Source organism: Macrobrachium rosenbergii, chromosome 23 (genome assembly GCF_040412425.1).
Source record: "Macrobrachium rosenbergii isolate ZJJX-2024 chromosome 23, ASM4041242v1, whole genome shotgun sequence".
Taxonomy (NCBI): domain Eukaryota; kingdom Metazoa; phylum Arthropoda; class Malacostraca; order Decapoda; family Palaemonidae; genus Macrobrachium; species Macrobrachium rosenbergii.
In genome coordinates this window covers 42,854,433-42,881,968 of record NC_089763.1, presented here as the reverse complement: position 1 = coordinate 42,881,968, position 27,536 = coordinate 42,854,433, and the positions used below count along the sequence as shown (strand labels likewise).

General features: G+C 36.5%; 1 protein-coding gene and 1 long non-coding RNA gene across 2 annotated transcripts in view; one reads left to right on the top strand and one right to left on the bottom strand.

Annotated features, from left to right (window-relative positions):
• LOC136851564 (uncharacterized) overlaps positions 1-18,381 on the bottom strand; it is an 83,307-nt gene extending 64,926 nt beyond the window's left edge. The window contains exon 1 of the long non-coding RNA XR_010856917.1: positions 18,242-18,381. This is a non-coding gene — a long non-coding RNA (uncharacterized lncRNA). The remainder of the gene's footprint in view (positions 1-18,241) is intronic.
• Positions 18,382-18,886: 505 nt separating this feature from the next.
• LOC136851106 (adhesive plaque matrix protein-like) lies at positions 18,887-22,807 on the top strand. Its single transcript, XM_067125077.1, has 4 exons — positions 18,887-19,021; positions 20,664-21,101; positions 21,194-21,661; positions 21,839-22,807. The coding sequence occupies exons 1-4, from the start codon at positions 18,887-18,889 to the stop codon at positions 22,805-22,807; spliced, it is 2,010 nt and encodes a 669-aa protein (XP_066981178.1).
• The last annotated feature ends 4,729 nt before the right edge of the window (positions 22,808-27,536 follow it).

Here is a 27,536-nt window from a genome sequence, read left to right as displayed (position 1 = left end):
CTAGTGTTTGTGTGTGTGTGCGTGTTTTTTGGCATGCAAGTGTACTTGATAAATAAACATAATGAAATTACTTTAGTCACTGCATCTGTTAATATTTTCTCACTTTATCAGAGAGGATAATAAAAATTCCTCAACAGTAATTCAACCTAATGAAATATAGCATATACACATAACAAGAAATAATAGGTAAACGAAATTCAGAATTCTGACCAAATAAAACTTGGCTCACAAGCAATAAGCACAAATAGTTTTGGAAACGGAGTAACGAGGAAACAGCATTTCATAATCATCTGTGGTATTGGTTTTAAAATTCAAATAACAAGAGACAGCATTTTTACAATGAAGCACAATTATAATCTTTATGAATAGTTTCATTTTTTATTTCTGAGTTAGCATTACTACAGATGTGTAAATGAGAATGGAAATATAAGATTTAGGCCAAAGGCCAATCGCTGAGACCTACGAGGTCATTCACCGCTGAAAGGGAAATTGAGAGTAAGAAGGTTTTATATGTGTAACAGGAGGAAAACTTCGCAGTTGCACTGTGAAACAATTGTTAGAAGAGGGTGGAAAGAAAGGTGGAAGAAAAAGAATATGAAAGGAGGTATAGTAAAGCGAACGAAATGGGTTGCAGCTAGGGGCCGAAGGGATGCTGCAAAGAAACTTAAGTAATGCTTACGGGACATGTATCAATGCAAGGTGTATTATTCATGCTGCTCTTGTTACCATGTATGATTTTTGTGGAGGTATTGTTATAGTAACACTGGGAAATCAGCTCATGTTACCCTGCCTTGAATGAAATAAACCCATTTCAGTATGAGCAGAATTGGACGTTTTAAGTAACTGCTAACAGTCAGAATAACATTTATAATTAATTACCCTCCTGAATTACTTCCCTGAATTCGAATTCACGCAAACGGCAAAAGATCTGTCACCTTCGACACCTCAGGGATAACACGGTGTCTTTTAGCTTTCTTTGCTCCATTCACTTTAAAATAGCTTCTTCTGATTCAGTCACTTTTCCATAAAGGTTTCTCTTATCCTCCAGACTAGCACAATCATTATTCACTCATTCACTTTCTCGATACGTCTTCGAATCTTGTTTTTAAATTACTCCCTTCAGTCTTTTAATGGCAAGTGCGAATACCGCCAGATGATTTTAAATCACTCTCTGCAGCTTTTTATTGACCGGTGCAAATACCGCCAGATGATTTAGAAAATTCTCTTCAGCCTTTCTCTGACAAGTGCGAATACCGCCAGATTATTTTGAATTATTCTTTTTAACATTTTATTGAAAAGTAAGAATACCACCAGACGGTTGTAAATCATTCTCTTCAGCATTTTATTGATACGTAAAAATACCACCAGACGATGCTTCTGCGAACAAAATTCCTTGGAATGAAAATATCTTCAGAGCCTTTTCATTTCTGTGATAAGAGCATCGTCTGTCTATATTTGTGGCCTAGATGAGTGAGTTGGCTGACATGAGCTCCATTTACTCATGTATACACCCACGTCAAGAGGTATATTTATCAGAGATTCATTTGTAGGTTTCTAAGAATATGTCAATTTGAGACTTCCTTTCAACTCGTAAAGAACACGAAATGACATTCGCCTGTATATGCGTTTGCTCTTTATCCCAGCACACAGACGCACACTTAAACACACACATCCGTCTGCGATTGTCCTTTCTTTATCCGCCCGCACCATTACCATCACCCAGAATAGACCAGGATCCGTCCAGTGTCCATCTCTCGTTGCCCTCCGCGCCGTCCTCAGTACCTCCGGGGCCATCAAAGACGTCCAGCGAAGGGCTTTGATCGTGTCTCGTTAACTCCAGAAGCGTCTAAATATATCAGATTCTCCGAAGGGGAAGATATGAGGGACGTCGGAAATAACCAGAATCGAAGATCAAAAAGGGCCATTAACGAGAAAGACTGAGTCGAGGTCGTCTCTAATGGCATGTAACTTTTTGGGGGACCGTGGCTGTGGTTTTCACGAAAGAGATAGAAGAAGAAGCTTCGTTGTTGTTTATGTCCTCTTAGAGACCGCGCGACCCCAGAAAATGACCAGTGGCGTTAGACAGACAGAAATAATTAGAAATAAAGAGTGGGTATAGTTTATTCTCCATACGCTCTTGCGACGTTGCAAATAGGCCTAAGGAGATTGATGGATAAGGAGATAGCAGAAAGGGAGCTTACTTTGGTTCACATCGCTGAAATGACCAAACAGCTGATTTCTTTGCATTTACATAAACAAGTTGGTAAGTACAGTGTTTCCTTAACCTGTTGGTCTGAACCTCATCTTCTCTGCCAGAAATACTAGAATCCATCATCCATTTAACCGATGATGCAAATACGGGTATAGATTATCGGCTGACGTTTCTAGATCTCAATTAGCATCGTATGACTAGGCATGTAAGCTCGTAAATTTGAGGATATTTGATCTTTCTGACTAAAATCACTCTGTTGTTCGTATCTGTGAAACCTTATTTATTGAACGATTATCTGTTCATCTTTCGAACATAATTTAGACTTTCACTGTGATTACATACACACACACACATATATATACTGTATATATGTATGTATCAGATATATTTATTTATTTGTATGAATACACACACACATATATATATATATATATATATATATATTTATATATATATATATATATATATATATATATATATATATATATATATATATATATATATATATATATATATATATATATATATATATATATATATATATATTAAAGAGAGAGAGAGAGAAATACTCTAGACCGTATTATCGGAGACGATGCTCCGAAGCCTTAAAGACGTTGTAATGTATAACAGTAAATGAAAGTGTCATTTACCATTACGTTACCTTATTTAACCCGTATTGTCGTTATTTTATCCGCACCAGTTGTGTTATTCACTTGTTATTCATTTGGTAATTTCGTCCTATCGGTATTGGCTTCCGCTGCCTCATATATCGAAGGATTCCCAGTTTGGATTATTACGAGGTCAACATTATCTGACTTTCACCTGTTTTGGGATCCGTGGCCTGGGAGTGTGGGGGGAGGGGGGCAGGGGGGACCCTACTCGTCCTGGGGGACCTAATCCGATGAAAATTTAATCAACCTGATGAACATATTGTCTGGGATGCTGTCTCTCTCTCTCTCTCTCTAACTGGTTGTTGTCGCTTTTCCCGGTGGGTTACGACATTTATTTCTTAATATTGTTTATTTATTCTTACATTTCTTTCTTTTCATGTCTCACATTTTTTACCTATCCCTTTCTCTCTCTCTCTCTTTTACCCTTCCCTCTCTCATCCTTACCCTTCTTCCCTCTCTCTCTTTATCACCTTTACCCTTCTTCTCTCTCTCTCTCTCTCTCTCTTGCGTAAAAGTAAATGTGGTAGAGGAGACTAAGAAATATAAGGTATAACTTTGCTTGGGACACGAGGGAGAGTGTATGGTATGGATTGTGATCAAGGAGGAAAAACAGATGACAAAAGGACTGACAGGGGAAGAACAGCGTGAGCTTAGACAAAGAAGTGGGTGCATGGATCGAGTGTCTGTTGTGGAACAGTTATGTGAGAAGTTTGAAATTAAAGGAAAAAAACCTATGTTGGATCCATACATAGAAAAAGCTTATAACAGACTCAACAGAGAGACAATTGGGAATGTTGAGGTTGTATGCTATAGAAGATTAGTTGGTGAGAGTAATTATAAATCCATTTTTTTGTAAGCAATGAAGCTTGTGTTGATATGTGAAGACAAGAGAGAGACTGGTTTAATGTAAAATTAGGTTAAAGAATAAGTTGTATTATGTCTGCTAGCCCCTTGGGTCGCTTATGACGCACTGATGAGCCATCGAAACTCTAGTCTTTAAGTCACTTGTGATCTATCAATGCGTCATTTTTGGGCAATTCTAAACTCGTCATTTTGACCGTTTGCTTTTATTTGCTTGCTTTTTTTTAACATAACACAATAATGCATGCAAATTCTGGTTTAAAATAATGCCAGAATGAGTATTATAGCATGAATAGTAACTTCACACACAGGGAACGAAGTGACCACAACAATTAAGTATCCCTTTGAAGGGAATTAAATAAGAGGCAAGAGAATGAGTATCAAATTTAGGAGCAAAATTGCATGATAAGAGAATTGGTAGTGAATAGTGGATAGAATGGCTGATGTTAGGATACAGTGCTGACTGGGGATAGTGAAGAGAATCTGCAGAGTTTGAAAGTGCTTGCAACAGGAAGTTGAGAGTAGAGGTAAGCAAGAGTAAACTATTGAGGGCCAGCAGAAACAAGGAAGATGGGCAATGAAAGTGAAGAGGTAGAGAAGAGGTAGCAGGGTGCGTGTGCAAAAAACTAGGAAGAGACTTGGAGTGTACATGGAAGCCAAGTTTAGGAAGTATGATGAGTCTGTTGAGCCAAGCATTGTTTCTGGAGTTGAAGTCTGGATGTTGAAAGTTGAGGGGAAAAAAAAATTTGGAGCTGCGTGGACCAAATGCATGCGTAGTGTATGTGTGGCAGAAGAATTGGAGGGTAAGATATACAGATGTGTAGAGGTAGTACTGATAATGTTAGTGTAGGTGAAACGAGAAATCATAGTGTTTTGAAGTAGTTTAGCACTGTGGCAAGATCAGAGGACGATAGGCTGGTGAAAAGTGCTTGTTTCTGCAGTGCTAGACCTGGGGAAGGGCCTAATGAGCACTCAGTAAATGGCGTAGAAGAGATAACGAAAAGAAAAGGTTAATATATTCTTGAAGATATGGAGTGCTTGCGATTTGGAGGCGAATGACTGTCGCTAATTACCAATCATTACACTCGCCTGTGGTAGTTAACTACAAGGGAATTACAACTGTTTCTTGTCTTTGACTGCAAAGAAATTACACTTCGGCCTGATTGTAAGTCTTCAAAGGAATCTCCCTCTGATTTTCTGCTCTTGACTTATAGGTAACCTCTGATGATAGTTTCTTGGTTAATCCTATACAGAATGCATAAAAGACCTAGATTTGCAAAGACAGAAAACTGCTTAAACAGAGTTATGATAACCAGCAATTTCCTAAAGTGAGGAACAAAATATATTAATAACTGCAAAGATGCAAAATTTAAAAATGATCTAGCGCTATGATCTTGAATAACAAAAACAACTCGTCTACTTCTTATAATTCTTATTCTTATTGTATTAAAATTCCACACTGTTCTTGTTCTGAGTGTTGCTATTTATATCATTCTTCCCGGAACCAGTTGAACTTGAATACTTTCGAAAAATTTGATAATATTGAATTATTGTTATTATTATCATTATTATTGTTGCTGGTTGTTTTTCCATTTTAATTTATTTCCTTTTTATAATCACAGAAGAAACGAGAACAGTAAGTCCACAGACTTCAAGTTTTTAATTTTTCTAGTTTCCTGCCGTGTTATTGTTGCTGGTTATTTTTCAGATTAACTTATTTCCTTTCTGTTGTCCCAGAAAAAATGAGAGAAAAGTCAGTCTATAGACTTTCAGTTTTTAGTTTCTATATTTTTTAGTCCTCTGCCCTGACACTTTCCACTATATTCTTTCCAGGTCAGAGGAATCGAGAGAGAGAGTCCTGCCTGAAAGTGCTCCTAAGGACAAACTTTCTGCCTAGGGTAATCCTTCAGCTCTGTCTTGTCAGGCGGCAATTGCCCCGTTCTGAATTTATGTAAAGTTCTGGATACTAGACTGAATATTCACAGAGTGGGTATAGGAGTGAAAGTGTTCTATATCTGAACCTGTATTACGTAAGTTTAGATTATATATATATATATGTATATATATATATATATATATATATATATGTATATATACATATATATATATATATATATATATATATAATATTATATATATATATATATAATATATATATATATATATATATATATATATATATATATATAGAATACTGTATATACTGCATGTATAATAGCCTATATATAAAAATATGTATATACATCTATATATAAATAAGAAAAGACTGAACAGAAAATTTATATATATATATATATATATATATATATATATATATATATATATATATATATATATATATATATGTGTGTGTGTGTGTGTGTGTGTGTGTGTGTGTGTGTATGTGTGTATCACTGAATCACGAAAATATGGAACATAATGAATATATAAATGAAGACAAAATCCACGAAGGAAAGAGAAACAATGGAGTGCTGCAGAGGCCTTTCGACTTATAATCCTTTACTTAACAGTCTGCTAAGTAAAGGACTATAATTCGAAAGGCCTTGCAGCACTCCATTGTTTCTCTTTCCTTCGTGGATTTTGTCTTCATTCATATATATATATATATATATATATATATATATATATATATATATATATATATATATATATATATATATATATATATATATATATATATATATATATATATATATATATATGTGTGTGTGTGTGTGTATGTGTGCTTCTGTTAAGTCAATGTGATGTCTGTGACTTAAAACCCACACTTCTAATATCTCCAGTATTTCTTCTAACCTTCAAGGCTGTTATTCAGTCAGTGTTATGCTTTACTGTACTACATATTAGAATGTAGTTTCATCGTAAATACAGTGCAGTCTCGAAGAAGGCCCTGGGTTAGTGACTGAAACAGCTGTCGGCAGCATAGTTGCAGTTTTTGTTTATCTCTCCAAGACTTCAGCCTTGAAGAATAGAAGCGTACTAAAGATATATGAAGTGTTGCTAGGAAACTGAACGATAGAATTAATTTTTAATAAAATATGTTAATAATAATCAATAACTCAGATGTGACGCCGGTTTTAGTAATCATAAAAATCATATTAGGAATAAAACATTAATGAGACCGCTGTTATGAAAAAGCAACAGCCGTTGCATTGAAAAAAATCTTTGTAATTCTCGCTCGTAGCCTAAAAAAAAAAAAAAAAAAAAAAAAAAAAATATATATACATATATATATATATATATATATATATATATATATATATATATATATATATATATATATATATATATATATATATATATATATATATATATATATATATATATATATATATATATATATATATATATATATATATATATATATATATATATATAAAGTTGAACGCTAAATTATCTGTACCTGAAACCAGAGAAGACTACAGGAATTATGGAGAAAACTGCAGTGCAGAAATTCCCACAGTGAACTTTGAAAGGGAACGAGAGACTGAATCCCAAGGCTGAAAAGGAGACGAGAATTCCCCTAACCGTTTTGCTCATTCCACTGACAGCTCCCACTCGGAGGGAACAGAGCAGTTAATTGACTCCAGCGCAGGCTTCGTGGAGCCAATTACATTCCTCATCGAGGACTAACTTCATTCCAGATTTCCTTACAGGTGGCTCTCTCCTGAAGGCGTCACTGCATATGCAGATCTGGTAATGCTGTTTACATCACTTATCTTTTTCGACTGCTCTTTCGAAATTCTCATTACTTATAATTCTCAGAAAGTTGTCTGCATATATATATATATATACAGTATATATATATATATATATATATATATATATATATATATATATATATATATATGTATGTAATATGTGTACATACTGTATATACAAATATATAATATATATATATATATATATATATATATATATATATATATATATATATATATATATATATACCAATATTTAATCTTATAACAAATGTATATATAGTATATATATATATATATATATATATATATATATATATATATATATATATATATATATATATATCGTATATACATACATATATAATGTGTGTGTATATGATATATATGTACATAAAAATATAATGCTTATATCTATATCTGTATATATTTATATATACATCTGAACAAAGTTACACACGAAGGAGAATGAAACAATTGAAATACTATATATATATATATATATATATATATATATATATATATATATATATATATATATATATATATATATATATATATATATATATATATATATATATATATATATACTGCATATACATATAATGGTACGCCATAAGGCAAAATAAGTTTGGTATGCTTAATCACAAAACAGGATACTGAGACAAATTGATTCCTGCAGTAATTGTAACGGAAAAAAGAAAGCAAAGTCGTGTTAAAAATTTTTTTAAACTTTCTCATCTTAAAGTTAAATAACATCTTATATCTTTAAAGTTCTCAATGACTGACGTTTCCATATTTTTAATCGAAATTGAACACTTTCATGTGTAAAATTACAGTATTAACGAAATTTTATTGTAAGAAATTGTTTTACGTGACTTTTTTCCAGTGTTAAAATCAATAATTTCAGCTTTTTCGTCGAGAACTTACACCCCGGCCCACATTCTGTCTCCCTTTCGCTGTTTAAACGGAAACAAATTAGAGTCCTGAAAAAAACTGAACAAATCTCCCCAGGGCCGAAGAGAAGCAAGTTGGCTCCGGAAGCAAAATAAACTTTAAAAAAAAAAATTCGTTCGTTCGAAAGTTGTTTGACTTCTGAATAACATCAAGGGGAAGAAAGAGACGAAATTAAGTGAAACAGTCCGAGATGAATTGGAATTTTTCGTTTGGGGGTTTAAAGTTAATCCGGTGTTAACGTTGCTCGTTATTTACTTTGTGTTATGAGGGATGTCTGAATTTTCCGTTCTCTCTCTCTCTCTCCAAAAATATGTATACATATATATACATTATATATATGTACACATATTTTGTATATATACATTATATATTGATTTTAATACTGGAAAAAAGTTACGTAAAATAATATAAATTTCGCTAATAATTTTAAGCCTGAAAGTGTTCAATTTCGAGTAAAAAATATGGAGATGTCAGTCATTGAGAACTTTAAAGATATGTTATTTAACTTTAAGATGAGGAAGTTTAAAAAAAAATGTTAACACGACTTTGCTTTCTTTTTCCCGTTACAATTACTATGGGAATCAATTTATATTATATATATATATATATATATATATATATATATATATATATATATATATATATATATATATATATATATATATATATATATATAGGGATATGGAAGTTTACGTAAAGGAATCCTCAAAGGTAATGTGATGCTATCAATCAACAAAATATTATTCGACACACTCTCATTCATTATCCTTCCCATAAAGTTCTTTTTAATAAGGAATATGAATTATTTCACCTTAATAATGAAGTTTCTATTCTGGTTAAGAATATCCTTTATCTTATACAAAGACCAGTATTCAGATGAACTAAGAATAAGGTTATCTTCTCTGTCCTAAATCTCCGTACGTTTTATTAGTTTTCCGTAAAAGAAAACTGTTGCGATGGCTGCTTGTCTGTCCGTCCGCGGATCTTAAAAAACTACTACGGCTAGAGGGCTGCAAATTGGTATGTAGTTCATCCAACCTCCAATCATCAAACATACCAAATTGCCGCCCTCTAGCTTCGGTAGTTTTGATTTTATTTAAGGTTAAATTTAGCCATGATCGTGCGTCTGGAGACGCTATAGGTGCCAACAACAACACAGGCCACCACGGGGCCGTGGCTAAAAGTTTCATGGGGCGTGGCTGAGACTTTCATGGACCGTGGCTGAGAGTTCCATACAGAATTATACGCTGTACAGAAAACTCGACTGAGCAGAAGAAACTTCGGCGCATTTTGTACTTGTTTATACAAGCAATGAATAAAACTTTATTTCATCCATGAATACACACACACACACACACATGGTCGAGACTCAAGCAGTGAATCACATTACTCACGAAACTCCTGTTTGAATCTCAGATTCTTCCACATTGATGGAGTTCCTTTGTTGGGCGAGTCGGTAGAGTTGTCGGCTAGCACTCGCTAGGACCGAGTTCGATTCTCCGGCCGGCTAATGAAGGAATTAGAGGAATTTGTTTCTGGTGATAGAAATTCATTTCCCGCTATAATGTGGTTCGGATTCCACAATAAGCTGTAGGTCCCGTTGCTAGGTAACCAATGGGTTCTTAGCCACGTAAAAATAAGTCAAATCCTTCGGGCCAGCCCTAGGAGAGCTGTTAATCAGCTCAGTGGTCTGGTAAAACTAAGGTATACTTAACTTTTTCCACGTTGATTGAGAGAATATTCACGGTAAAAGATATTACATTCACTCTTCAGTGAATAGATGGCGTACTCGAGAATGAAAGTGAATATTGTTTTAACAGTAATATAACCAAAGCTATCCATCTCTCTCTCTCTTTAACCGACGAACAAACAAAGGCGATCACTTTCTTTCTCTTTTGTTTTTCCTCAAACAGGCTCGCATAATCTCTCTCACTCTCTCACTTTCTATTATGAACACCAAATGTCTTTATCTCCCTCTCTCTCTCTCTCTCTCTATAACACACAATCTCTCTCTCTCTCTCACAGAGGATCTCTCACTTTCTCTCTACCTCATACATATATACACAGTCTCTCTCTCTCTTTTTTCTCTCTCTCACTTTCTATTTTGAACACCAAATGTCTTAATCTTCTTCTCTTTCTCTCTACCTCATACATATATACACAGTCTTTCTCTCTCTCTTTTTCTCTCTCACTTTCTATTTTAAACACAAAATGTCTTTATCTTCTTCGCCTGCTCTTCCTCTTTCCCTCATGCTTAAACACACAATTTCTCCCTCACTCTTTCACAAACAACACACACACACACATACTCCCCCCCTCACACAACAACAATACGTTTGTACTAGCATGTGTTTGTGTGCAGAATGCTTCAGTTTACCTCGAGCTAAGCTTCCTCCTCTGAAAGCAACAAAAAACTAACAAATGAATGAATAAATAAGCGAATGAACAAGTAACTAAATAAATAATGTCTTTTAGACCTCCCCCCAAAAAGCCTTCCGTAGCATATTATTCCCACCTCAAACACCTTCATTAACTTGAAAGCCGTGCTAAGGAATTGAAGTCCTGGCTGCATTTACGAAATGGGAAGAGGAAATGGATTTACGACTTCAAACGCGTGCGCGCGCGCGCCTGCCAGAGAGAGAGAGAGAGAGAGAGAGAGAGAGAGAGAGAGAGAGAGCTTGTAAATTACCAAATATGATTAAGTAATTTTGTACCTTATTTGAGAGTAGATAAATTAGCCTGTGAGACATTAAGCTTAAAATTAACATTAAACAAGTAAAAAAACGCCGAAGTTTCTTCGGTGCAATCGAATTTTCTGTACAGCGTATATTGTATGAAACTCTCAGCCGGCCGTGGTGGCCTGTGTTGTTGCGGTGACAGACGCACGATCATGGCTAAATTTAACCGTAAATAAAAAAAAAAAACTACCGAGGCTAAAGGGCTGCAATTTGGTATGTTTAATGATTGGAGCGTGGATGATCAACATTCCAATTTGCAGCCCTCTAGCCTCAGTAGTTTTTAAGATCTAAGGGCGGAAAGAAAAAGTGCGGACGGACAGACAAATAGCCTTCTCAATAGTTTTCTTTTACAGAAAACTATAAGGGAGAGATTTCCGAAATCTTGAATAGGTAGTTTGACTCTCGTGTTTGTGATATCCACGCGAGGATTTGAATTTGTCTCCCGTCTTCTGTTTTCCCATCTTTTCGAGGCAGACTTATCGCTTCCTTTAGGATTTAACCCAATGCTTTTCCCCTCTACGTTTATTCATTTCTTAACCCGGGGCTGGGCTAGATCCGTACTTCAGGTTTCCCGCCTTATACGCCTGTGTGATAAAAATTACAGCGACAGAGCAGTGCTTTGGCACAATTTGTTTTGCGTCAAAGTTCGTCTGAGAATACAGAACTGATTTCAAGTGTCATTCATTAAAATTCGTCTGAAACTATTTATACAGTAATACAGCCGTGATTTAGCATCTTGAGTTTGGTATCAAGATACACGAGAATCGATTATATATTTTTATATACATGCCAGAGCATCAGAAAAAATCGTTTCACTCAGATCTTATTTCAGTACATCCGATTCATTGACGAAATTACCAGCATTGAAACACTTCAATCTGACTTACAATTAGTTAAATAAATTAAAGTTAGCAAGATGACAAAATCTTGATAATGAACAGAATATAATGAATATATCACATTCACACTGTATTCTACAATAGAATACGAAGGCCGTCTTTTTCCAAGAAATCCCCGTCGCAACTGAATTGACACAAGGCTTACCACAAAAAAGGACAAATTCTGTTCCCCTAATCTTCTCCGCTTCTGTTTCTTTCTGCTCCTTTTTTTTTTTTGAAAAGTCAAGAAGCGCTGTTTCCATTGTCCTTATTTACCTTTCCTTTTATAGGAGAGGTGGGAGGAAAGGATTTACCAAGATTATGTGACTGAGGAAATAAAAAAAAAAAAAATTACGTCAATGCCTCCACGTGCAAGTTCCGGGGGGTTAGGCTAGAGGGCTCTGCCTGTCAGTCATCTCGGAGAAGAAGGCCTTTGAAAGGACACGCACAGACATTAAGCTGTTCTCTTGATGATGAGGTGCGCTACAAGAAACATTCTGTTCGAAAAATAACAAATTATTGTCTTTTCACATAGCGCGATGCTCAAGATTTTTTAAAAGTATCAAGAGCATTGGTAGGTCTATTATCTAATTTATCCAGTTTCTGACAATTGCTGCTGACACCAAGATCTGTGATAACGCTTGGCGTTAATTATATGAATCAATGAAAACCAAACAAAATTTGTTACGTGTCTACCGAGACAGAATAAAAAAAAAAATCAGATAAAAAGAGAGATACAATCAGTAAATCCTACTCCGGCGAACAGAGGATACTTTCCATTGTGCTGGGGAAGCGAAAAGCTCGCGCTCTATCTTTCTCTCTCTCTCCACATTATATCAGGCCGTTAATGCTCTCTAATCTCCTTGACGGAAGACAGAGGCTCCGGAGACAATGTAACGTGGCAAGGAGTGTGTTGACTCATTCCGGTCGAAAGCACGTCCCCCTCCCTCCATGTTTCATCCTTTTCTTCTTCCCATTTGTCAGCATAATTCAAGACCGCCGTTTGCACATCATACTTTTTATCTCTCTCTTATTTTTCGAGGGCGGTTCAGATCGAGAACGACGACGTGATAAGAGGAAAGGATTATTCACCAGAGGTAGAACGTCATGCGTTAACAATGCTTGATTGGTCTAGGGCCAGTGGCGTTGCTATGGGGAGGCCAGAGCCCCCAGTCAGATGCTTGGCTCCCCAGTTGAAATTCCCTTCGTAGCTGAACTTTAACCCTTGCAGCATTTGATACATTTGCATATAGTAAGAATTCAAAATTAATTGAAAAAGAGCTCTATAATTTCAAAAACATGTTTACTAATTACTAATACTATTATTTTCCTTCATTCACATGCATATATAAATTCGAGAATGGTATATTTTACTAATACAGAACTGGTACATTAGTTTTGTGTAATTTTTTGATTGGACGCCCCCCCCACAAAAAAATCTTGTCCCCCACCTAGGTCCTTACCCCCACCCCCGATGGGGCTTTAGGCTTATGTAGAAGAGTACTTTCGTTTCAAGGTTGTCCACGGGCAGTATGTGTTTTTATTATGGTTTATTTTCTTTCTTCTATGCTTGAGTGAAAGTTGATTGTTTAGTGTAAAGTATTTATCAATAAAAGTTTATCGAATAGGCTGACGTTAACTTACCAGTTAATTTCCTTACTTGAATCACATCTGCAATTAGTTTCTTCAGTAAAGTTCATTGTATAAATAATCTCAACAGAACCCATTGCATAACTCCAATAACTATTGTATGTCAAAGTTGTTAAACTATCTTTTCCTAAACATTAAGAAAAAATCAACATTATTACGGGAAATTTCCCCCGCTACTCGAGTGGCAGAATTTAATGGAGAGTCATCTGCATGAAAAATGACGGCTCCGTCGGTGGCCGGAACTTTTACCATTTGAGAAACCTTCGGACGAAACAAAGAAAAGAAAGAAAGAGAAAAAAAGCAATAAAGGTTAACTTTTCTCATTTATGCTCCTAAGAGGAAAAAAAAGCTCATATTAAAAGCTGACTTTGACCGAGTAGCAGAAGGACTCTACAGAAGATTCTGAGTCCTAAGGATATTTGTTTATTTATCTATTTATTTATTTATTTAACTGAAATGGTTACTAAATACCTTTTCTAACTCAGTTCTACAGACCACAAGAGAAAGAAGGGCAAAATAATACCAACATCAGTCCCTCTCCTGAATGTGTCAGAAAAAGGATGAGTTGAATGCTCCCGAGTGATTTACCATCACACAAGTAGCCCTAGGAAAGGGACAACCTCATGCCCCCTTCTACCTTAGTCCTACGCCCTTTTCTAGCCCAGACCGGTGAAATCAAGATAAGGAAAGACAGATGTTCTTAAGCCCAAAGAATGCAGTACGACTAAATAACAGAAATCATGTAGTTCATAAATTATGTAGTTTAATGACGCCACTGGGTTACATTATTAGTTTATCAAAACTTGATCAAAGGATGTTCTTCAAAAAGAGGTAAAGACTGAAGAAAAATTATGGTAGAGAAGTTGGCCAGCTGGTGAGAAGAGGCCCTTCAAGGGGAAAGGCTGGAAAGCAAAAGATGAAGCAATGCAGCTGTTGGATGAAAGGGAGGTACAAAGAGGAAGAAATAGAGTCCTTGAGGATGTATGGAAGTTACAAGACACGAGGAAAACAGGAGCCTTGATAACATTCCAAAGCTTGGGAGCTGAGGGCAACAAAACGATGTCAGAACTGAGACAGAGCCTGAGGCCACAGGGTCAGTAGAACCCCGTAGGGAGGTAGTTCCGTCAGTGCACCTCACGCGGTAGATTTTACTGTTACACCTTTAAAACCTTTTTTACTCTTAATTTCCCCTTTCAGGGCTGCATGACCTCGTAGGTTCCAACGTCTGGCCCTTGTCTTAAATTTTACATTCCAATCCATTCCAGTGTTAGCGGAAGTGCGTTCGCTGGACGAATGTCTAGTGTTATATGAGACTAAACCAGATGATTATGCCTTTGTATTTTGCAATACCTTGAGAAGATGAAAGTTTTTGTAGTATTTGGTTAAAGTACCAGATACTTATATTTACGTATTGTTCAGTAACTTGAGATGATGCAGTTCTTAATAGCATTAGGTTAAAGTGCCGAAAAGTTGCGCCAATAATTTCAGAAGGGATGCATGCTGACCTGACCTTCCCTTAACTTAACCTATCCCAGGGCTCTGTGCCCTGACCTGGACTTCCTAAATAGGACACAGTGCACATAAAACGACGTGTGTGCAAATATTCTGCAATATTATCTAGTACTGGCTGACAGAGTTAGCGACGAGAAGAATGAGTGAGAGTTCAGTAAAAGATAAGCGCCCAGCAACTGTAGTTTCTAGACCTTTCTGTAGGTCAGGAGAGCAGGTACCGAGAAGGACATTTATCTCATTTTTATTCCTGATTTACCGGGAAATGTGAACTCACGAGATGTTAACTTTTCCGTAGAAATGGTCCGAATAATTGTGACATTGCGGAACTTACCATGAATATAGATTGGGCTGTAATTCTGGAGCCTGTTATTGTTTACAGCTTAAAATTCGTGTATAGTTTGTTTATACTTAGATTCAATGAAACTTCACTATTGTTTTTTGAAATAGATTCTGGTCATTAGTTTACTCTGATCGCGTCTAAAACAATTAGGTTTTAGAAACCAAGGAAACATATTAGAAGCTAATTTTTGCTCCTATCAGAGCGCCAGTTATCAGAGAGCTGTTATAGGGAAGACTCAGTATTGTATCGACAATCAACATAGCACTCTTGCGGTACAGTACTATGTCGTCATTTTTCAGCTCCACCTCTCATATGTTTGAATAACTCAAATATAAAAACAATATGGAGACTAAGTGAAATAATTGTAGAAAAGGTCTACATGCCTGAGAGAGAGAGAGAGAGAGAGAGAGAGAGAGAGAGAGAGAGAGAGAGAGAGAGAGAGAGAGAGAGAGAGAGAGAGAGAGAATTTTCAAATTCCACCAAAACTGAACATTTGGTATACTGGGTTTCAAAAGAGTTATCGACCTAGAGATAACACCTCCCGCCATCCCCACACCCAGGGCCACCAAACTCCCCCAAACAAAACCCCCCAAATACAACCCCACCCCCTCAAAAAACCTCCACACCTGCAGGATTCTGAGTCCCCCTTTTGAATTTGGCCTAAACCTTCGGTAAGGCACCTTTGATGTTTTATGAGGCAGCCAAAGCGAGAGAAACGTTTTTCATATGAATGTCAAAAGCTCGCTTTAGTATTGCATGGGAGTCTAGAAGGGGTGTGCAGTATTACAAAGGAAGTCTCTTGTATATATATATATATATATATATATATATATATATATATATATATATATAGTGTGTATATAATATATACATATATATATATGAATATACGTATATATATATACACATACAAATATGTGCACACACATATATAAACTTTTTTCTCTTTTCTCTCTCTCTCCGTGAGAAAGGATCTTACCAGAATATCTCCCATAAAAGCAGCATATCTATAGAACGGCTCCGCTTGTACACTTAAAGCTCAGCAATCTCTCTTCCTATGAATATTTCGCGGTCTCTTTAGAAAGAAGAAGAAGAAGAGGGAGGAGAAGAAGAAGGACAAGACACTAGACCTCGTATTCTCACAGGTAGAAAAACCCTCGAATATATTATTTACACAGCAGTCTTACAGCCTTCGAATATTCTTTGCCTATATTTTTTCCATAGTTGCTTAATAAATTCAGGAAGAAGCAGAAGAGGAAAAGACGACGAACACAACCCAGATAAACCATAGAGCGTCAATAACATGAAGCGGCTATCTCCCTGCCGAGCGTGTGATCTCGGTCCAACTCATAGTACTAAGCTGTAGAAACAAAGCACTACGACAGCTCTGCTTCCCCCCCATCTTGTTTAATCATTATTATCACTGTAAAATATATTTCGAAATATCTCTATTCCGAGGTTTATTATGGTAATAATTCTATATATTAGCTCCGCGCCTGTTCTTACCTTTTCAACTGTTTTTTATCTACACTTTTAGGGGTTCTGATGCTGGCGGTGCATCTGTTTGTTGTCGGCCAAATGGAATGTCCCTTCGCCGTGTTTAGTACTGGCACGGGGCGGTTGGGTACCCATACGTTAACAAGTTATTGCACTTGCCGGACGGAATATGAACCGTTCCAAACAGACGTACCCGTGCTCTGTCTTGTGAAGATCGCGTATGGAAACCCCTTGTTGGATGGACTTCATGGGTTAATTACATGTTAATCACACTCGAGCGCCAAAAATTAAAGGTAAATTCATAATTAGCAACCAAAAAACTGTAGAAAAAGTTAAGCTAGAAGGCAGTCGCCGCCGCCGAGCTACCCTATAGTTCTACCTTTATTGTAACTGAAGTAAAGAATTTTGTAAAAGCTAGCAGTCATTTCTTTCCATTCTAAGTGTTTGGCATTAGAACGATACTGAGAAAGAATAGTTAAGGAAGAAATGCCATAAAACAAATTTGACTTATTTGGAATAATTAGTAATAAAAATACATGTAGAATCCGTGGGCACAGTCCTAGCGCTTGCTAGGTTAAGATTATTTTCCTTGCTGTCACCATTCTCACAGGCTACTTTTTCCTTGCCGTGATGGTTCGATAACTTTTACCATAAAGAAATTATTTCGGTTTAATCGAAAACAATATAGAGAGATTTGAAGGATATAACCTTACCAAATAAATCATTTGAGGGCATAGGTCTAGCTTAGGCTACCAAATTTCATCTTGTTGCTATTACCAATCTATGTGCCATTTGTTTCGATGAAAACAGACGTTAAAGCCAAGGTTTCTTACACAAAAAATACGAATATTTTTCATTTCGATTAGAGTAATAGAAGTTTTTTTCTATGATTTGGTTAAGTCGTCCTAATATACTTTCGCGGTAACATGTTTAAAAGACGAGAATGGCTGACACATCTAGTGTCATAACTATAGGCCTACGTACTATTAAGCATTTTTGATAACCATGAAGATCGTTCTTATTTTATATCATGTGTCTTGTACACATTAATGATATTCTGATATCAAAATTAAATTGCCACTATATTTATGTGCCACGATAATATGCGGAACATACGAGTCATGTTAAGAGAGAAAGTGAATCTACTACTTCGACGCCATACTGTAGGCTATATCTGACTGGCACAAAATTAAGGATAAACAAATTCTATTATGCTTCGTTTACCTGTGAAATGTTATCCCATTTTCTCTTGAAGACTTGTTCCTCCTATTTTGGCGACTATAAGCCGCGCATTGTACCGATCAGGATAAAAAAAATCACAATCACACTAACCCCTGAACAATTGGCGCGGTTACCACACCTATCAAGACGGCCACTAGCACAGTGTTGCCACATTTCTACACCACCTACCTCTACCCTCTCCTAAATTTTAAATTCATTCAAACATGTGTAAAATCTAACGTATATAAAATAACATATGCTTTCCTTCACAGCCTAAATATGATTTCCCGTAAACATCTCATATCAGGTTACTCACAATCAATTTTAACATTAAATTTTATTAAACAATTTTAAATAGATGTGTTGCATTAATTAGACGAAAACCTAGAGCCGTTACACTGTTGTCGTCTGCATTCGACGTGTCAATCAAGACATCGCTCGATCGACGTCTGCTGCTTCATGATTCGGCGTAAACAACCATTCTTTGATGGCTCTTTATTCAGTCATTATTATATAAACATATATATAAATATACAAATGACAGTTATAGGTATACGAATCATATAAGAAAATAATATGAGTACAATAAACCCCTAAAACGAGCATGGAATTTTTTTTTTTTCTAAACTTACTGTGGCAGGTCGTAAAATGAAGACGCCACTTCTGCACCCGATCATGTTGTGCATCGAAACTTCCACACTAGAGGCCACAGTTCTACGTTTCGGCAACACTGGCCACAAGGCTCTGCAACGCCGCCCTTGTGGAAGACCATCGAACCACGTGGTACTGGCATAGAGATAGTAGTATCTCCAGATAAATACGAGAAACGCCTTCTAATTCAGCTATTGCCTTTGCTGTTTAGCCTAGATCGTAGGAAATCTCAGTAATGTGTATAGACTATTTTTGCCGTATATTGCCTAAAACTAGTGGTTTTTATGACACGCACACACATATATATGTATACGCATATACAGTACATTCATACATACACTTATCAACTTCATACATGTTTAATATTTATGGACAAACAAATTATATAATATGTGCGTATATAAAAACATCCACACATTCTCTCTCTCTTCTCTCTCTCTCTCTCATATATATATAAATATATATATATATATATATATATATATATATAATATATATATATATATAGATATATATATATATATATATATATATATGTTGTGCATCGAAAGTCAAACTGTGAAATCAGTCATTTCGTGAAATGACTGAAATTTCAAGGCAGATAGCGAAATGCACTTAGGGACATTTGATCCCCCAGGAGCTAGTACTAAACACGGCGAAACAGTGAGTCACCTACACTGTTTCTTTGCCGGGTTTAGTACTAGTCCCTAATGGGTCAAAGACTATTTTGCCGTGATTAGTACTAGCTCCTGGGGATCAATACATTCATATGTCCCTAAGTGCATTTCATACAATCTGCCTGAAATTTCAGTCATTTCAAACAAAAAGACTGATTTCACAGTTTTCTCTAACATATATATACATATATATATATATATATATATATATATATATATATATATATATATATATATATATGTATTTAATTTTATAATATAATTTCTATTTCTGAAAATGAAAAACGTAACTGAACTCATTACATTCACAAATTATATATTGCATATAAACCCAAATCGACGTTCATGGTACTTTAAAATCAATAAATGAAATCCACACGGACTCGCTTCAGATCAGGTAATAGGCATAGCACTGTAATTCAACCCTTACGCTACCCCGCCATTGGGATCAGTTTCCCCTCAAATTGAATAAACGTGGGCCATACGTACACCAATCACCTCCGAAAATAAATTCCATCATTCGATAGCGTAGTCATTTATAGAAGTGATTCCTGATTCCTGTTTCCGGATTCTGGATTCCTGTTGAATAACTGGCGTTGATGAAAGTTCCCTTTATTGGCCGGAACTCACATGTTGAAATCGTATTTTACAAAATGGAGAAGTGGTCAATACTTACATTCCTTTATACAAGTGTTATTCATCTTTTATTTTTGGTCCAAATTTTGGATCTATGTAACTTAAATGGTTTATGTTTTTGTGTTTTCTTTATTTCCTTGTAGAAATTTCAGCATATTTTCTATTTTTTCTCAAATTTCTCTTTCAACACAATGCTGCAACAGAGAGTTAATTGGCATTCAAACGTCAATAAAGGGAATTGGCTTTTACCGGGATGTAATGCGAAGCTATTAGCAAATGCGGTTCAGATTTCGCTTTAATAGACTTGATGCTGTGTTCCATGACATCCAGTTCTCCGATGGAATTGGTTCAGAAATACCATCATGGTTCAGGAGATTATAACCGCTCATGCTGTGCGTGTAACATATACACCATCTGACACACCTCTACCCTGACACTTCCTCATTTTTCTTCACCTTCAGGGAGACGTTTCTGATCCTTTGTCTCCAGAGACGTCTATCCTGGCCACTGTATTTCCAGAGATTTCTGTCCTAGCTACTTTCTTTCCAGAGACTTTTGTCCTGACCACTGTCTTTCCAGAGACTTCTGTCCTGGCCACTGTCTTTCCAGAGACTTCTGTCCTGGCCACTGTCTTTCCAGAAACTTCTGCCCAGCCCACCATCTTTCCAGAGACTTTTGTCCTGACCACTGTCTTTCCAGAGACTTGTGTCCTGGCCGCTGTCTTTCCAGAGACTTTTGTCCAGGCCACTATCTTTCCAGAGACCTATGTCCTGGCCACTGTCTTTCCAGAGACTTGTGTCCTGGCCACTGTCTTTCCAGAGACTTCTGTCCTGGCCACTGTCTTTCCAGAGACTTCTGTCCAGCCCACTGTCTTTCCAGAGACTTGTGTCCTGGCCACTGTCTTTCCAGACACTTCTGTCCAGCCCACCGTCTTTCCAGAGACTGTTGCACTTGTGTCCTGGCCACTGTCTTTCCAGACACTTCTGTCCAGCCCACCGTCTTTCCAGAGACTTTTGTCCTGACCACTGTCTTTCCAGAGACTTGTGTCCTGGCCGCTGTCTTTCCAGAGACTTATGTCCTGGCCACTGTCTTTCCAGAGACTTTTGTGCTGACCACTGTCTTTCCAGAGACTTCTGTCCTGGCTACTGTCTTCCCAGAGATTTCTGTCTTGGCCACTGTCTTTCCAGAGACTTCTGTCCTGGCCACTGTCCTTCCAGAGACTTCTGTCCTGGCTACTGTCTTTCCAGAGACTTTTGTCCTAACCACTGTCTTTCCCGAGACTTGTGTTCTGGCCGCCTTTCTTTCCAGAGACTTCTGTCCTGGTTACTGTCTTTCCAGAGACTTTTGTCCTGACCACTATCTTTCCAGAGACTTGTGTCCTGGCCGCTGTCTTTCCAGAGACTTCTGTCCTGGCTACTGTCTTTCCAGAGACTTTTGTCCTAATCACTATCTTTCCAGAGTATTTGTGTCCTGGCCGCTGTCTTTCCAGACACTTCTGTCCTGGCTACTGTCTTTCCAGAGACTTTTGTCCTGACCACTGTCTTTCCAGAGTCTTGTGTCCTGGCCACTGTCTTTCCAGAGACTTCTGTCCTGGCTGTCTTTCTAGAGACTTTTGTCCTGACCACTGTCTTTCCAGAGACTTGTGTCCTGGCTGCTGTCTTTCCAGAGACTTCTGTCCAGCCCACCATCTTTCCAGAGACTTGTGTTCTGTCCACTGTCTTTCTTTAGACTCCTGTCCAAGCCACTATCTTTCCAGAGACTTCTGCCCTGGCACAGTTCAAAGACTCCTGTTCTTGCCACTGTCTTTCTAGAGACTTATGTTCTAGCCACTATCTTTCCAGAGACTTCTACCGTGGCCACGATCTTTCCAAAGATTCCTGTCCTGACCACTGTCCTTCCAGAGACTCCTGTCCTGGCTACTGTTTTTCCAGAGGCCTGTGTCCTGTTCACTGTCTTTCCAGATAGTTCTGTCTTTCCAGGGAATCCTGTCCTGGCTACTGTTTTTCCAGAGACTCCTGTCCTGGCCTATGTCTTTCCAGATACTCCTGTCCTGGCCACCGTCTTTCCCAAGACATGTGTCTGGACCACCATCTTTCCAGAGACTTTTGTCCTGGCCACCATCTTTCAAGAGACTCCTGTCCTGGCCACTATCTTTCCAGAGACGTCTGCCCTGGCCACTGTCTTTCCAGAGACTTCTGACATGCCCACCTCTTTCCAGAGATTTCTTTTTTGGCCACTGACTTTCCAGAGACTTCTGTCCTTGCCACCATTTTTCCAGAGACTTCTGTCCTGGTCACCATTTTCCAGAGACTTCTGTCCTGGCCACTGTCTTTCCAGAGACTTGTGTTCTGGCCGTTGTCTTTCCAGAGATGTCTGTCCTGGCCACTGGTTTTCCAGAGACGTGTCCTGGCCACTGTCTTTCCAGAGACCTGTGTCCTGGCTGCCATATTTCCAGAGACTTTTGCCCTGGCCACTATCTTTCCAGAGACTTCCGTCCTGGTTACCGTCTTTCCAGATATTTGTGTCCTGGTCACCGTCTTTCCAGAGAGTTGTGTCCTGGACACCATCTTTCCAGAGACTTCTGTCCTGGTCACCATCTTTCTAAAGACTTTGTCCGACCACCGTCTTTCCAGAGACTTCTGCCCTGGTCACCGGTTTTCCAAAGACTTGTGTCTTGGGTACCATCTTTCCCATCGCTTATTGAGCAGCGATGTGCAACCCACCTTCATCCCAAAGTTACTGTCAATTTTTTCCCATCAAAGATGTATAATCTGTTACCGTAGATAGGGAAGTCACACGTTGTAAATGGATTAGGAAAGACTTTTTTCTTGCAAGAAGCATTTTGCTTATTTGGTTTTTGGTCGTGTATATATACTGTACGTGGACTTAAAGATACGTATCCTTACATACATATACACGAAGACAGTGTATATATACTTTATGAATGTATGTCTGTATGTGGACTTAAAGATACGCATCCTTTCGTACATATACACGAAGACACACGAATACATGCATATATATATATATATATATATATATATATATATATATATATATATATATATATAATATATATATATATATATATATATATATATATAATATATATATATATATATATATATATATATATATATATATATATATATATATATATATATATATATATATATAAAGTGTGTTTATGTGTGTACAGGTCTAAGGTTCTCTCTGATGCTCTTCTTTCAAAATTAAATATTTGTTTTGAATTAGGTTATCTTGATTTCTTCCTGTGCCTCCTTTCTTAAAAAGGCCTCTTGGCATGATGGATAATAAAGATAAAGAATTATCCACACAAGACGTTTCCATTAAAGAAAAGATTTATTTAGTGAAATGGCCATTGAATTTCGGTTCTACTAAGTTGAAACCGCCAGTGATGGTAATTCAGTGTTGAAATTATTCCCACAAACAATACCACGAGAAACCAAGCTGGCATTCTACATAATAATAATAATAATAATAATAATAATAATAATAATAATAATAATAATAATAATAATAATAATAATAATAATAATATTCATTAAAAAGAATGGCCGCCTGGATGCCGTTCTTTTGATGTTGCAGATAATAATAATAATAATAATAATAATAATAATAATAATAATAATAATAATAATAATAATAATAATAATAATAATAATAATAGTCTCTCTTATGTACGTAGTGTGCACACATGCATATACGTGAAGGCATGTAGAACTTTCATACCATATGCACAGAAGACTTTTCGACCGAGCCTTTATACGTTTTCTTCTAATATATGTATGGATGTATGTTTCTTAAACTACAGCTGTTTGTTTCGGCATCTATAAATATACGTGAACATGTATAGCTATTCACAAGACTTGCACTAAATTTCGATCCGATGTTAATTGCCGATATTCAAGAATCCCTGAAACACACACTATCTCTCTCTCTCTCTCTCTCTCTCTCTCTCTCTCTCTCTCTCTGAATCTTGAACTGAAGGTTAATGCAGAAGTAAATTTATCCTCATTAATTTGCAAGCAATTATTTTGCCTCTGATCTAAAGAACTGCATAATTAAACACTTTTTTTTCTAAATTGTTTACTTATTTAAGTTTTCCTTTCCGAAAGTGCTTGAGTATTCAAGTTTTCCTTTTTGAAAGTGTTTAATTTTTACGTTATTTTTTCAAGGTGTTCAAGGGAACATCAAAGAGATAAATGCATGAGTGCGTAGGTCATTCATGGACAGGTTAATAAGTCTTCATTTCTATTCATGCTTCCGATATTGTTAATAATTCATGTGTACACACACACAAACACACACAAATATATATATATATATATATATATATATATATATATATATATATATATATATATATATATATATATATATATATATATATATATATGCACACGTGTCAGTGTACGTTCGTGTATAAAATGTATGTGCAATTATATTTTGCAATAATACTGGAAGCATCCTTTCGTTTTAATCATGTATGTGCAAAGTATGCCCTCATGAGTGAATACATGCCAGTTATGTATGGCTGTAACAGATTCAAAACGAAATGAAATTGTATGCATTGAATACATTAAGAATTATTTTTCTTCCGAACTATTATCACAGATTAAAAAGATATGTAAAAAATAACTAAAAAAATACTACATCATTACGAAATCTTCAATTAACAAATGAATAAATAATTAAAATCTATATTTTCTTCTTCAACCAACCATCTTTGTTCAAGGCAGCGTGAAGACAGCTGCAGAACACAAGAAGAAGAAGAAGAAGAAGAAGAAGAAGAAGAAGAAGAAGAAGAAGAAGAAGAAGAAGAAGAAGGAGTGGACAAAAGAACGCTGCTGACACTAATACGTAATCTTTTCCCTGGACTGTGCTAAGAACGAATCCAGGTAAAAAAAGTCACAGAAAAAAAGTCACGGGAAAAATAGTCACAACAATCTTTTCTAGATAGTGACCCCCAAGGGTTTTAAACCGGTATGTATCCTACCGTTGCGGCGTGTTTAGTACAAGCCTATTAGGGATTTTTTTTTTTTAACCCGGTATGTCCCCGCCTTCCCGGTATGTTTAATACAAGCCAGTTGGGGGTTTCCATATAAACATAAACAAAAGACTGTAAATATCATAAAGATAATGACCCCAAGAAATATTGTGAATTTTCCCCTGTGACTTTATTACCGGCTACCATAAATTAATGTGACTTTTTCCCGTGACTTTTTCCTAGCCAAAATTGTGACTTTTTCCCTGTAACTTTATTACGGGTCACCGCTAAGAACATGTCCAAGCCATCTCTATTTTCCATTCATCATTATTCAGCTACGTATGGTACTTTCACTATTTCCATTATGGTATCATTTCTAAATCGATCCTGACATTTGACCCTCAACATTCTTCTTAAAGCACTATTCTCAGATTTACGAAAACTTTTAGACGGTTTTCTTGTTGTTTCATGTTTTATGTCTGTATTTCAACTTATCTTATTAGACTCAAGTATAATCTTAAATTCGAATGCAAGTTTAGGCTATTTGATTTCCAAAGCTTATGCAGCCTGCTAATTCTTTGATTAACTTTTTTTAGTTTTTTGTTAAATTCTAGGTCAAGGGAATCCGTACCAGTTATCATTTATTCCTTGAATTTTGAAATATTTCAACCTCATTAACCCTCTCTCCAGCTAACTTAATTTCGTCCCTTTGAGCATAGGCTACTATGTCCACATTGTTTTCGTTTTTCTTAGATATATTTTAAGTCTCATCTCTCTAATAAATGACGCATTCTAGTAGGCAAGCTTTAAAAGTCTTGTATATTTTAAGTCTGTTATGTTCTATCGTTACTCCAATCTGAACCTTCTCTTCCATGTCTGATCACTTTTGTCGTTATAAATTCTACGAAAAGAACAAACGGGAAAGATGAGACAACATCCCCTTGTAGCACCCCACTATTTACTACAATTTCACTCGTCAAGACCCCGTGTCCTTGATTCTCATTCGCTCATTGGATGCTTCCACATAGCTGTACTTAGCGGGAATGCAATAATGACTCAATGGCCTTCCATTATATTAGGATCAGGTGGCTGGAACCACCTGATTTTCTCACCCTGTTCTTTCTCTCATATTTTCCTTTCAGTTTTCTTCTGCTTCTCTCATTATTTATCTACCCTCTTTCTTAAGACGGCGGTAATGCCCTAATGCTTTTCCTCTGCATAACAGTGCTTAGGAAAAGCAGTAAGGCAGAGCATTACCGCTGTATTAAGAAAGAAGTTAGATAAATAGTGAGAGAAGCAGAGGAAAATTGTGAAAGAAAAAAATCAGAGAAAGAACGGGGTGAGAAAATCAGGTGATTCCAGCCCACTGATTCTGATATAATGGAAGCCCATTGAGCCATTATTGCATTCCCGTTAATTAGGTAAATCTTTTAGGAGGCATCCAATGAACGAAATAGAATGAAGGTGATGGCGTCTTGACAAGTGGAATGTTGTCCCATCTTTGCCGTTTGTCCTTTTCGTAGAATTTATAATGGCAAAACTGAATTATATGAAGAAAGAAAAGAGAAAATCGATGGAGTTTTACGAGAAGGGTTTAAATCTGCTGTCCTTAGTTACCATCTGGGTAAGATGATTATAGGTTTGTAACTACAGTATAATGCAGAGACTACATAGATGGGATAAGGTGAATAAATCAAGATTCAGTAATATCTGGAGGTGTTAACATCTGTATACTAGTACTACGTAGTTCGGTGCTCTTCCACCAGGCGGGCGCTGCATAGCTATGTATCTATCTTGAAACTCCAGCAACCGCGAATGTTAAATGGACGCTTAGTGTGTACTAACTTTTTTTTCGCTCATTATCTTAACGATGGTAAGTTGTGTAGCTTCTTAGGTAACCAATTGGTTTGTTTAGCCACTTAAAATAAGTCTAATCCTTTGGGCCAACCCTAGGAGAGCTATTAATCAGCTCAGTGGTCTGGTTAAACTAAGGTATACTTTCTTATCCTTCAGGAGAAAACACACTAGCATTTCACAGGTAGGCAAAAAAGTTTGAAGTGTATCTTAGTTTAACCAGACCACTGAGCTGATTAACAGCTCTCCTAGGGCTGGCCCGAAGGATTACATTTATTTTTACGTGGCTAAGAACCAACTGGTTACCTAGAAACGGGAGCTGCAAAGCATACTGAAATTTATTTACCCATAATTTTGTGCTAGTCAATTTAATGTTCTGTTATCAGTACATACGGTTCCTCTGTCAGTCTTCTTATAACTTCAGCGTGGCATAAGTGCAATGGCGGCTTCAATTTTGCAATCGCAACAT

Excerpts from the sequence above, each read along its gene's own strand:
- LOC136851106 (XM_067125077.1), top strand. The coding sequence starts at position 18,887 with ATGAAGACGCCACTTCTGCACCCGATCATGTTGTGCATCGAAACTTCC. Across the intron at positions 19,022-20,663 it reads GAAGACCATCGAACCACGTG|GGAGACGTTTCTGATCCTTT; the intron begins GTACTGGCATAG and ends CTTCACCTTCAG. Across the intron at positions 21,662-21,838 it reads CTAATCACTATCTTTCCAGA|AGACTTGTGTCCTGGCTGCT; the intron begins GTATTTGTGTCC and ends CTGTCTTTCCAG.